The 12340-nt window shown below is 31.6% G+C and overlaps 1 protein-coding gene across 29 annotated transcripts in view; it reads left to right on the top strand.

Annotated features, from left to right (window-relative positions):
• LOC111059297 (protein unc-80 homolog) overlaps positions 1-12340 on the top strand; it is a 177154-nt gene that overhangs the window by 37974 nt on the left and 126840 nt on the right. For 19 of the 29 annotated variants that reach the window (XM_039432683.1, XM_039432677.1, XM_039432682.1 and 16 more), the window contains 5 exons: positions 4487-4519; positions 5381-5401; positions 8770-8875; positions 9563-9754; positions 10741-10934. In XM_039432683.1, coding sequence (XP_039288617.1) covers positions 4487-4519; positions 5381-5401; positions 8770-8875; positions 9563-9754; positions 10741-10934 — 546 coding nt within the window. The remainder of the gene's footprint in view (positions 1-4486; positions 4520-5380; positions 5402-8769; positions 8876-9562; positions 9755-10740; positions 10935-12340) is intronic. The other 10 variants (XM_039432695.1, XM_039432693.1, XM_039432686.1 and 7 more) reach the window with 2 other exon arrangements.

Genomic DNA, 12340 nt, shown 5'->3' with positions numbered 1-12340 from the left:
CGCGCCTCTCCGCTAGGGAATACTGAAATGAAGTGCATCTAACGGGTGATTCTCATAGAACATGATCTCATGAACTTATGTCATTGTGCGAAATATCAATGCGAGGACAATGTAGTTGGTGATGATGGTTGAAGCTGAAAATTGGGTGTTTTTCACAATACAAGGAGCATTGTTGTCAGGTGTACAAGGAAATCTATATGAGATAGAGCGCTATAGCTTATCTCAGATTGTAGTACACAAAAATACGCCCAGAGGGATTTTGAATTATACATCTAAATGGTAACAATCGAAAGATATTGTTGATCAAAAACTAAAATTCATCAAAATTGATTTTTTCTTCAAATTTCTCTCATTTTTTGATAAATCATAACTCAGTACTCATTGGTTATCTTCAGGGATACTTTTGAGTCACTGACTCGGGTGACCCAGAGCCGAACAAAATGGCGGCTGACCCGGGGCAGACTAGTGATCCCATGGAACGACAACCAGACATCGACCGGTCGATGCTATTATTTGGCGCGTACTTTTGAATATTCGGATGGCGCGAATATTTGAATGGAAGTAGGTTATGTTTTGCAAAAAAAAAAAAACAATATGGCTCATGCTGTAACTGTGATAAATGATTTTATTCTAGGAGAATTGAATAAGGAATAGAATAACAATAATTATTATGATGCACCAAACATTGTAGGGCCAGTTGCTGCGGTTGTTGTGGAGGAATTGGGAAATCCTTTAAGGGTTTTCAATGAATTATTCCAACAGGAACGTAATAATACGAGACCTCACAACTTGGGTTATTTTGAAATTATAATAATATCACTTTATAATATGAGTGAGTTTAGATGCCATTATAGAATGTCTTAGTAAAACATGCAGATAAAATTCTATAAGAATTATTCATGCAGATAAGATTCTATACTATTATCATCAGAATCTTTACACTGAAATTTTGTAAACATGGTTAATGCAGCATTACATTCTATTCAGGTCACCTACTGAAAACATACCAAGTGGGTCGCGGTGTAGATTTTGGATTCTTGTTTGATAATCATGAATATATTATAGGACTATATTTTTTGGCGTCATCAAAGAGACCACTGCACTAGTCTTCATTGAATGAAAATAATACCATTTTCCCTAAAAATATATTTTGTATGCTTTTAAATTGTATAAAAATAAAAGCAAAAACTGATTTACTTTAAACATTTTAAAAGAACCAAAATGAGTTTAGAAATAGAGCTAACATTACATTTTCTAAACCAAATTTTTATGAAAACATTTTGAGAGACTAGTTTCTGTTGTTGCACCATTTTTCTTGAGTTGTTACTCATCTCAAGTAACTGGTTTGTTATTTTATTCGAAATTGACTATATCATTTTTTATAATAAAATCAGTGCTGTAGACTTTTTTAAATTATTATCATTTATTTCCAATGACCAGGCATTCCTGGATGGATCGATCGCGTCTTCAGTTATAGGATGGTCATAGTTGACTAGACCCAACTATAGGCCCGCCACAAAGTAGACCCACGCTAGTCCATGAAAAGCAACCCACGCCGTGGGATGTTTTGTAAGCCATTGCTAAGCTTCTCCAGACATCTGTTTAATACATGCAATGAATAATCCACTTGTCAGCTGATTGATTATGAATAATTCTATAACAATGGTTTACAAAACATCCCACGGCGTGGGTTGCTTTTCGTGGATTAGCGTGGGTCTACTTTGTGGCGTGCCATATGAGCGTATAATAGAGGTAGGCCTACTGTAAGATATAGGCCATACGAATAACCAAACATGGTGTATTTCAAATCAGAAATTGGTAGATTGATTGTTTTTTTATTAAATTCAAAATTTACAAAGATTAACATCAACATTTATAGGTGCTCCTAGAAGTTATAGGAAGGAGAATTAATCAGCCTGCAAATATAAAAATACCTCTTGAGGAGAAAATACTTTTTACAGTTTGGATGTTGAGCAAACCAGAGACATTCTTAGCTGCTGATCACAGATATAATTTTTCTCAAAGAACTGCTCATAGAACATTCTATGAGATAGTGGATGTCATTGCAGCTTCAGTAGATTAACATGGTCGACACTCTTGCAGCAACAAAAGTCATCTGGTGTAATTAATAATAGCCTTTACTAGCTTCATAGCTTGTGCTTGCTACATAAGAACTTCCTTTAATACAAGATTATCACCGGGTTGCACAACGGCCTGTTAACTTTTAATCCCAAATAAATTTCACTTTTGTTGCCTCAGTGGTCCACACATGACCCTCTGTGGTGACTTCTGTAACATAAAGAAAACAATGGTATTAAAACATCATTAAGTAGTGAACATGATTGACTTCCATAAGGTAGGCCTACTAAGCATTATGTTATAATTACTAGTAGTGCAGTCTATATAAATTGGTGCTTGCAAAATATATTGTAGTTCTTAATATTTTCAATATGATATAAATCACTCTCAAACAGGCTGTATCAGTGCCACTTTTTTAAAGTTGTTCAAGAAGGAAACTTCAAGCTTGACTACAAAATCTTACAGAAGCTTGATTAAATTACCGTACACCGGAAGAGTAGCTCAAATAATGTTATAACCATGAACATATTTAACATAGAAGAAACGCGTCTATAGTGAGGTCACTTTACATTGGCAGTAGAGTAATATAGAAGAACAACGTTGCCGATTCTCTGCCTAGTCACTGCCTTTTATAGAGGATAGCTGATACCAGTATATCTTATGTAATATCAATATTGTTCATTCTTCTTTAGAACAATCAATTTATTGTACTCATCAAGTAAATTTACTTTTCAATAATTAATAATACACTTGCATAATTAGATTGAATTTTTTTTCTAATAATTAGCAATTATTGAATATATTTCTACATTGTAGAAAATCAGGCAAAAGGATAGCAACACCAATGTTAATCAAATACTGGCATTCAATCAAATACTGACTATCCTATGGAAAATTAAAGGTTACAAATTTTCCTAAACATTTTATTTGTCTCATAGTTTTAGAGATTTCTCTATACTATAAGTCTTCTAGGTTGTTCTCTGTATCTTCTTCAGTATTGAAAAGACAGACTTCTTTCAATTGTGGAGTAGCTTGGTTTAAGTTTTCAAAATGCAATGGGTTTTAAAGCTGCATATTATACACTAAAGTTTTCAAAGATTCTTCTATAGAAAAGTTGTTGATTATCTTTAAAAATTTGCTGTTCTCAAACAATGTAGAGCAACAAAAGCTGTCGAATTTTCGCTTAGAGAGCATAGCCTGCATGGACTTGTAATGAAGGACAATTTTGTTGGCAACTTTCTTAGTGTTTTCGACAATGTATGGAAAACAAAAGTCATGTTAGATAGAGGGATTTTTACAAGTTGAGGAAGCAATGTTGCTGTAATTTTAACATATTGCCGTAATTTGTTGAAGACAATTCTTCCAGAATATATAGTTTTTTTGTGATAATGACTGCATTTTTTTTATTTACTTTGGTAAAGACAAGGTCTGTGCAAATTTGCTCAAACCACGGGCCAAACCAAGTACATACATGTTCTCTGTGGGCCACGCTATAGTCTTGCCATATTAGAAATGCATCTATAATCTTTCAAATGAGGAAGACATGGCCTGTGTTGGAGCTCCACCTGTCATTCATAGATGAATGACAGAGCCGTTACAGAAATGTTACTGTCATTCAATTATGAGTGACATGGCATCCAATGAAATATTACATCCTCAATTCCTTGGCATTCAATGTGTTAGAAAGAGATAGATATTTTTGATAATATACTAATCTATTCTATTGAGTTCATCCATTTGGATTTACAATATCACTTCAATCGCATTAAGCCAAATCTCGATTTTGTGTGAATATTTAGGTTAATACAATAATATATTTCACTGGTTATGTAGTTCCCAAGTTTTTGAAAAACGACATTTCCTATCGATTTACAATGATAGTTACCATTATCAGTAAATCTTTTCAAAATAGTGTGTCATTTCCAGGACAACAATCACTGAAAAAATGACTCTGTTCTTACTCTTCACATACTAAAAACTTCAACACCTTCATCTCCTTTCAATTCTTAATGCTGAATGTAGACCAGATAATGTTCTAGTAGTGAAAATTATTGTTTCATATTGATATATGTGTGTGCTTCCTTACCTATTTTTCAATCATCCTTTACCATCTTTCTGTACCTTCATCTTTTAGCATTGTCTGACGTAAATGATCACCTTCTATTGTATGAAACATAGTCAATCTTAGACTCAATTCAACATCAACATCCATTGCATAAATGTGTGTGTGACTTTATGTGTGACTAGGTGTATGTCTGTCTGTGTATTTTTACCTTCAAAAGTGCATTTTTTATTAGAAACTGCATCACTGTTATTGTTGTATCGAATTTCTTAACACAGGTACACTCCTGTTTGTTTCTCTTTTCATTACATACATTTTCATATTTCTCTGTCTTTCTCTGACCAGCTGTTTGCTAGATGAGTTGACAAATGGCATGGGGTAAGTTTCATGTTGCTGTTGTGTAAGATTTAGTTGAATGATGATAGAGTTCTTGTTAAAGCGCATACAATATTAAGCAATGTAATTGTCATAGGTATTGGGCTGAAAATATAGTCTACCCATAGACAGTTTATGTGATATAACTTTTGATATCAAATAACACCAGGAAGAAATCTTCCTCGTCATCACATTTTGTATAGGAAATCAGACTCTTCTCTTGAAAAATAACCGATTTATAATATTTCAATATCATATTTTGAGTATTTATATGCATTCAATTATTACACCAAAAACTTTACATCATTGCTTGGCTTTCTTTGAAGATTTAAAATCATCTCTGGAGAAATTCAAATAAATAATTTGAAATCATAATTATTCTGAAAGTCCTAACTATAATATATACAGTACTCGTATAATCATTATATTATTAGGAGTATAAGCACATATATGTATAGTAAGAACAGATAAGTCTGTGCACAATTTTATTCGGACATAATTATTAACTTTAAAATACATTATTATTATAATTATTGCATAATTATTTTAATTTATCAATCCGGTTATCTCATCCATCACCAGATGAAAACGATAATAATTTACATAACAGTAACTATTTATAAAATGTTGTTGGACTCATCTCAGGAGGTGTGTAGAACATGATTTCATAGCTTATTCCAACAATAATGTGCAAACAAATGAAATAAAGAAATTTTATTGTAGGAGGTTCTTATTTGTTTATTTATTTATTTCATAGCTTTATTTCAATAATAATGTGCAAACAAATAAAATAAAGAAATTTTATTATAAGAGGGTCTTATTTATTTGTATTAATTCATTCTTTAATGTAAATATATTTTGTAGCACGCATTATTTGTCGAGAAGGTAAGTGATTATGTAATTGCATGATAATGGTCTGTGTGCTCTGTCTGTATGTTGTGTGTCATGTACGGTTTGTGTTATTGTTTGGTATTGTGTATTTGGTAATTAGTATCATAATCCAGAAAATTGCAAATTTTGACTTTTGAATCCACAGAAAATTCAAATTGGTCTGAAAGGATGACTAATTATAGCACGATGAACATAAGAAGCGACACGATTTTGTATAAGCATCAATATTGATTCCTTGGTTGCCGGTCGCTTCTTATAGAGACTTAAGCAATGAGCGTAATTTTGATCTCAAACTCCTTTTAAAATTCAAAAAGATGATGTTAGCCTTGGCATATTTTAGTAAACAAGAACTCCTTCGGATGAATAACCTTGAATCTAAGAAATTATGGTTAATTAATGAAAAAAAAAAAAAACAACAAAGTATTGTTTCAATATTTTCTTAGTGACAAAGAGGTTTCAAAGCTTTTATATTTTGCCTATATACAATCTTATCAGGGATATGGGATTAGAATTTGGGGTGGATCTTATTCCAATCATATAGATAACATTTTTTTCATTCAAAAACCCCTAATCAAAGCTATACTAGGGAAGCCTAGACGCTATCCGAGTGAAAATCTTTTTTTTTTGAATTCATGGTTCTAACTGTAAGGCAGTTGTATATTAAAATTCTCATAACCTATATGAACAAACATAAAGAACCATTCAATTTGCGTGAATCTACATAATCTTCGTCCCTCATCCATCACTTTTCAGGTTGCTGACACTAATTTATCTATCTGCAGAAGACAGTTCTCATACATTGTATCAAAAATCATAAATAAAATCCCTCTTCACTTCATCACCAATAAGTTGAGTAAAAAGCTGGTAAGAGATATAAATGAGTGGTTGGCTTAGAATGACATAATAATTTAAATAGTGGCTGCCAAAGCCAAGCAAATTTTCTCTTATTCTCTCCAATATTCATCTTGAGAAACAAAACTTAATTCTATTAGGTCTCCCTCTGCCTTCTCCCCTATCCTTTCTTACTCCCTTTTCCTTCTTACTCTTTCTTATTGGTTTTTAGTTTCTTTTTAAGTTTAGTAAGTTTCTTTTCAAATTTAGTGATTTTTCTTTCAGTTTTTTTGTTGTTTCCTTTCAATGAATTAATTTATTTCATCTTTTTTCCGGAAAATTTTAAATATCTAGATTTTTCAAACACTCCCCCGGCCTCTGCGCACAGGTTTTTTAACCTTGCGGGGACCTTCCTTATTTTTATTGTATTATTTAGTTCAATACTGTGTATTATTATTATGTATTCCTAATTTCTAAGTTTTCATCTTTTGTTATTATTATTAAGGATAAATGAACGATTTTTTTTTATTTTTGAATATAATTTTATTTAGATTTCAATTTTTCTTTCAAATATGCGTTTTCATTTTCATTTTTCAATTTCAGTTTTTCTTTCAAATATGCATTTTCATTTTCCCTGTATAATACTCACCTGTAAATTACCATGATTCATTGAATTCATCCAATTGATTATTATGATAATGTTTTCCATTGGTTTCATTTTTTCATATTTCATCGATACGGTAATTTATTTAGTAGTCCAATGCGATTACCAACGTACGGTAACTTAGAGGTTACTCTTGTGGGTGTTTATGTGACACCTGCTGAGCAATAATGAGAATATATTTCAACAATATTGATTACTCGTAATCATAGTTATTTCAATTTTAATCCGCTACAACCTAGAACTCTCTTGTGCATTTATTCATCATGAGTTGATTGATTTGGTAACGTAACTGGAATAATTATTAATTTTGTACCGTCCTTATTGTGAAGATTCACCTTGGCATAATGTGTTGTAGTTAGAAAACAGTAATTTGAGTCGGTATATGTAATGAACTTGAAAGGGCTTTCAGTATTCATTGTGTTGCAAATTAAGTGCATGAAGTCGAACAAAGCAGCATTCCCCTGCAAACAAGCTTTCTCCCATCGTGAATTTCATTCCCTGCAAATTGAGAAATAGCTGTGTAAATAGAGTAGAACTGTCAATGTTGTGTTAAAGTTGAACATCATTATACCGTATTCTTCACAATGGTTCACAGACATTCATGTTATATGAGCAGCACACATACATTACACATATTCTACACATCATAATTCAATAGTACCACCCAGATAGTATTTTTCAAAGGTGCATAGAAGACTTTCAGTTTATTTTGTTTTTTGGTCCAGTAAAATGTCTTTAATATGTGAATATTTCCTATTTTTTGGTGATAATAATGTGAAATACTTCTTCTTTGCTTGGTTTTGAAGCATCTGAGTTTGAAAAACCACTTTGTGATAATAATTAAGAACTGAAAACTTAGTGAAGTGAACATCTACAAGACTTGAACTATTTCGGACTATATGTGTAGTCATATATCTAAATTTGAGAGAGGAATAGCACAAGGTTAGGTACCTTATTTTTTCTCTCCCTATCATTTTGATGATGTACTTATTGTATGAATCAATAAAGAATGAAGTTATATTTGAGTAAAAGCTGGATATGCACTGAATTGAATTGATTAGTGAATGATATTCTAATCTGCAAATAATAATCTGTGACACTCCACTGACCGGTATCTCTAATGAGCTATTGGAGAAAATATCTCATACTAAATTATGATTTGTGGAGATTTCCATAATTATGTAAGATTTCAAGAGTATTATATAAGTTACTTCATAATATGGATAAAATTTCTTAATACTAATAAGTTAACTGGATAAATTGTATTATAATTTTCGCGGTAGGCAGTACAGTATTTAATTTAAAAATTATTATTATTATTTTCAGTGCGGCTTGAATGATTCTATTTGCAGTCCAAATTATCCGTAAACATAATTAAATTCATGAAAAAATAATTTAAATCTCATGAAAATAACTACATAGTTTTACCGATAAGTCATATTGGTATAATTTATTATTTTAATATAGTCCATATACAATTCAACGATAGATATCAGAGAAGCTTAGATCCATTTCTGTTGGGTTTTTGTTTCATTATTTTCTTATTTTGAATACCAGGAGGGGGTGACTTTATCACAGTATTCCATTCAAATCTCAACATTTTAATTCGAATATTTATAAATTTAATTAAATTTCTAATTCTAGATTATTATAAAATATACAGTGAAGTTTCTATACCAATTTCCGATAATCTATAACTAAGAGGCAAGCTTCTGTCATTTTTAAGAATTAGAATCATGAAAATTTCTGAATTTTTGTTAATAAATTCTAATCTGATTTCCTTGAATGCTCTATCATTTATACGATAATGGAATGTTGTATTGTGTTTTGAAGTGATATAAGTGGGAAATTGGTGTGCTGTGTTCAGGTACATTGGGGAGACTCGCCGAGAGCAGACCGACGTCTCTCCGAATCCCATCATCACCGTCACCGAGCATACACCAATACCATCTCCAGATTTCGCGCACCATAAGGTCACTTATTCTTTTTGCTTTTCCATTTCTATTCTCATAAATCTTATTTTTTCCCATCGTCAATGTTGCTGTCTTGATGCTTCATCACCCCTTAAATAGAGATCTTATAAACATGGATCCGGAAATATTAATTTGTCATCGAAGCCAAGTTACCAAACAATTGCAAATTATTATTCAATTTTTCAACTTAATGATTTCAATGATTTTGTAGTTGCTTTATTAGTTTGAGGTATCAATGTGATTTTTATGACGTGATGTATACTTGTGAAATACTTGTCGTGGACAATAAATGGATTTGATTTGAATGTATGGAAATGCTAATGATGTGGATAAAATAGCTGGTGTATCCAATAGAACAGTTTTAGAGTTGGTATCTGCAAAAGCATCTACACAATATCACAATGTTGTACAGCATATAGGTAGCGTATAGGTGTCCTATTTACTAGCATCGTGTTGTACCTACTAATAAAACATAGCTATTATGTTGACACATTGATATTACCAATATTGTTCATTGGAACTGCCACCCAGAGTCTGAGAATAATGAATTCAAACTGCATCACCCTTAGTATCATCAATTGGATGATTCCTCAATATTAGGGGTATAAATTCTCTATATTGAGAAATTCTATTTGCTCGAACAATGAATTTCATTTTTATTGATGTGCCTTAATTTCTATTTTGCAGGGTTCTCTTGAAAGTCAAATGGGTTTGGGAACATCAAACTCTGGTCAAAGTCAGAAAGCAAAGAAACCCGGACTCACACGCTCTCAGACTGACTCCAACATTTCTTATCCGGATGGAGACAACCCGGAAGTTCCCGGTTCCACATTCTATATAACAAATGAAGGCGATATCGATTTGCAAGTTGTATTGAAGGTAGGCGAAAATGATCATTTGCATTTCAGTACTTTTATTTTTTTATTGTTACCATATGTAACAAAGAGTGAGCGTGAGAGAGGGCCGACTGCGCCCAAACTTCACTCTCTAGAAAAAATGAAGGCGGACATTTTATTCTATTCTATCTTCAACCCTACGTTGATAACACATAATGAATACCAGGTATTTATTAAGGTCCTTATGTGCATCAATATCTTTCATGCGATATGGAACTCATTGTGGAATAAGTGAGTATTCTAAATTATTGGTTCTTAGAAATATTTTCTGATAATAAAAAGGGCATCAATATCTGTCATGTGATATGGAACTCATTGTGGAATAAGTGGGTATTCTGAATTCTTGGTTCTTAGAAAATATTTTCTGAAAATAATTCCCTCTCTAGACTCCATATATAATAATAATATACGTATGAGAGAACAATTTTCGGATAAAAATTAAATTCGTAAGGCTTTTGATGGTGGGGAGTCCCTTTGTGGGAAGGTTCCACCTCTCCTGAATATATAATTCAGTCGTCAATGGGCCTTACAACTGTCATACTTCAGCCGGGATTGACAGTTTAACGTGCCCATCCGATAACACGGAAGTGATCTGGTCAAAAACGTTTGGTGATGAGCGGGTTTGAACCCGGGATCTCTAAACTGCCACGCAAATCGCATCTACGCATCTACTAGACCACGGATCACTCCAATTTTCAGATTAATTACATCGTAGATGATTCCCATCTTCCAAATATATAAGTTACCGTAATCAATTCTATCAATGACAGTTACATAAATTTAGAATTATTGGAATTAGGAGAAAATGTTTTCTGTTATCTTAGTTCAATAATAGTTCCTGATGAAGATGAATAATACAGATAGAAACAGTTCAAACATTTCAAACTTATTTTCTCTATGATTCATTCTATTCAATATGATCATTCTTAAAATTTTGAATAAAATTGACAAATTTAATTTTGACAACAGGCAATCCATTCAGTGGCCCAAAGAGATAATATGAGTTGCACTCTACGCGTTTGTGAAGTTCTGTTGAACGTTGCTGATCTGCTAGTCGAAATGGGAATATTGAAACAGTATGCAAATAGAAACGAGATGAAGAAGAAGACCTTAGAAGAAATAATGATCTCTCCTCATGCACTATTGATAAGCTGTATAGTAAGGTGAGTACCGGCACTTGAAACGTGGAAAAGCCTTGTCATTTCCATCCATTTATCTACTTGCAATTATATAAAATTATTAATCTGATTTTATGGTAAAAGATGTTGTGGTATTTCTCCGTAATTGAAAGAAAAAGATGTTGATGTTGTCATATATTTTTTTCAAAATTAATTTACATTACAGAACCAGGTTTCATGGTAACACTTACCACATCTTCAACTGAACTAATGCTGTCTGTTATGTTGTTGTAACAAACCACATTAGTTAGTTTTTAAATTAATTTTGAACAAAAAGTGGTATTGACAGCATCAACGTCCCCAAGGGCTCTGAGGTTTTTGAAAAGAACATAACATTCATTTTATAATATATCATTTTTCAATGGAATTGTAATTTTTGAAATGTATATCGATATTTTGATTCCATTGTGTATGATCTGGATGAAAAGAGCAGTGGACTTTGGTAATAAATTAATGAAACAATTAAGAGTGTTATTTCTGAATCTAACCCAATCATACATAAAGTTTTAAATGATTGTTGTACATTCAAAATTGATCAGAAATTGAATGCAAAACGATCATTAAAGTTACTGGTAGCTAGATATCTTAGGGAGAATTAATTAATATATGAATACTAGGAAAGGTCAATGCCAAATGAAAACAATAGGTTTATAATCATACAAGATTATATTTTGATAAATCAAAGATTGGTGCAAGATAAAACTTGAACATACAAAAGTTCTAGAAGTGCAAGTAAAAATAAATATTGAGTCAAGAATGAATGACAATAATAATTCAATTGATGAAATTCAAAAGATTAATATGTACACTTTAAAATGTGATGTTTTTTACATGTGAGCAATCAACAATCAATGTGTTGCTAAAGTTTCTTAATACTTCTGAGTTGTAGTTACAAGTAAGCAAAATTTCAAATAAAATAGATGAAAACTATAGTATTAGAAAATATTAAAAAAGATTGACTGTGAAAACCTTCTAATAAAAATTGATATAAGTGATGTTACTGGAATGCAATTTCAACGAGAAATACAATAGCCTACTGATAATACAATCTTGAAAATGACTTATAATGCAGTTATGACTTATAATGCAGTTAATAAAAGTATAATTGAATCAAATTTAATCGTAAAACATGAATTAATCTTCAAAATTAGATGTAATATTTGAATACTGAGATACTAAAGATAATATGTAATGTTACAAAGATTCTTGTGACCCCAGATTGGAGAATAAACTTAAGAACAAATTGATTGAGGCTGTTAAAATTGAATTGATTAACTAGAGTTTGTAAAAAAGGCTTGGAATTGCCAAACGTTAACATTCATGATAAAAATTCTTACAAAACCAAACAAGGGAATGGAACTAAGAATCACAATAATTGAAGCTGAAAATTG

Source organism: Nilaparvata lugens, chromosome 7, assembly GCF_014356525.2.
Source record: "Nilaparvata lugens isolate BPH chromosome 7, ASM1435652v1, whole genome shotgun sequence".
Lineage (NCBI taxonomy): Eukaryota > Metazoa > Arthropoda > Insecta > Hemiptera > Delphacidae > Nilaparvata > Nilaparvata lugens.
The sequence above is the reverse complement of the archived record's forward strand: the minus strand, read 5'-3'. Positions and strand labels throughout refer to the sequence as shown.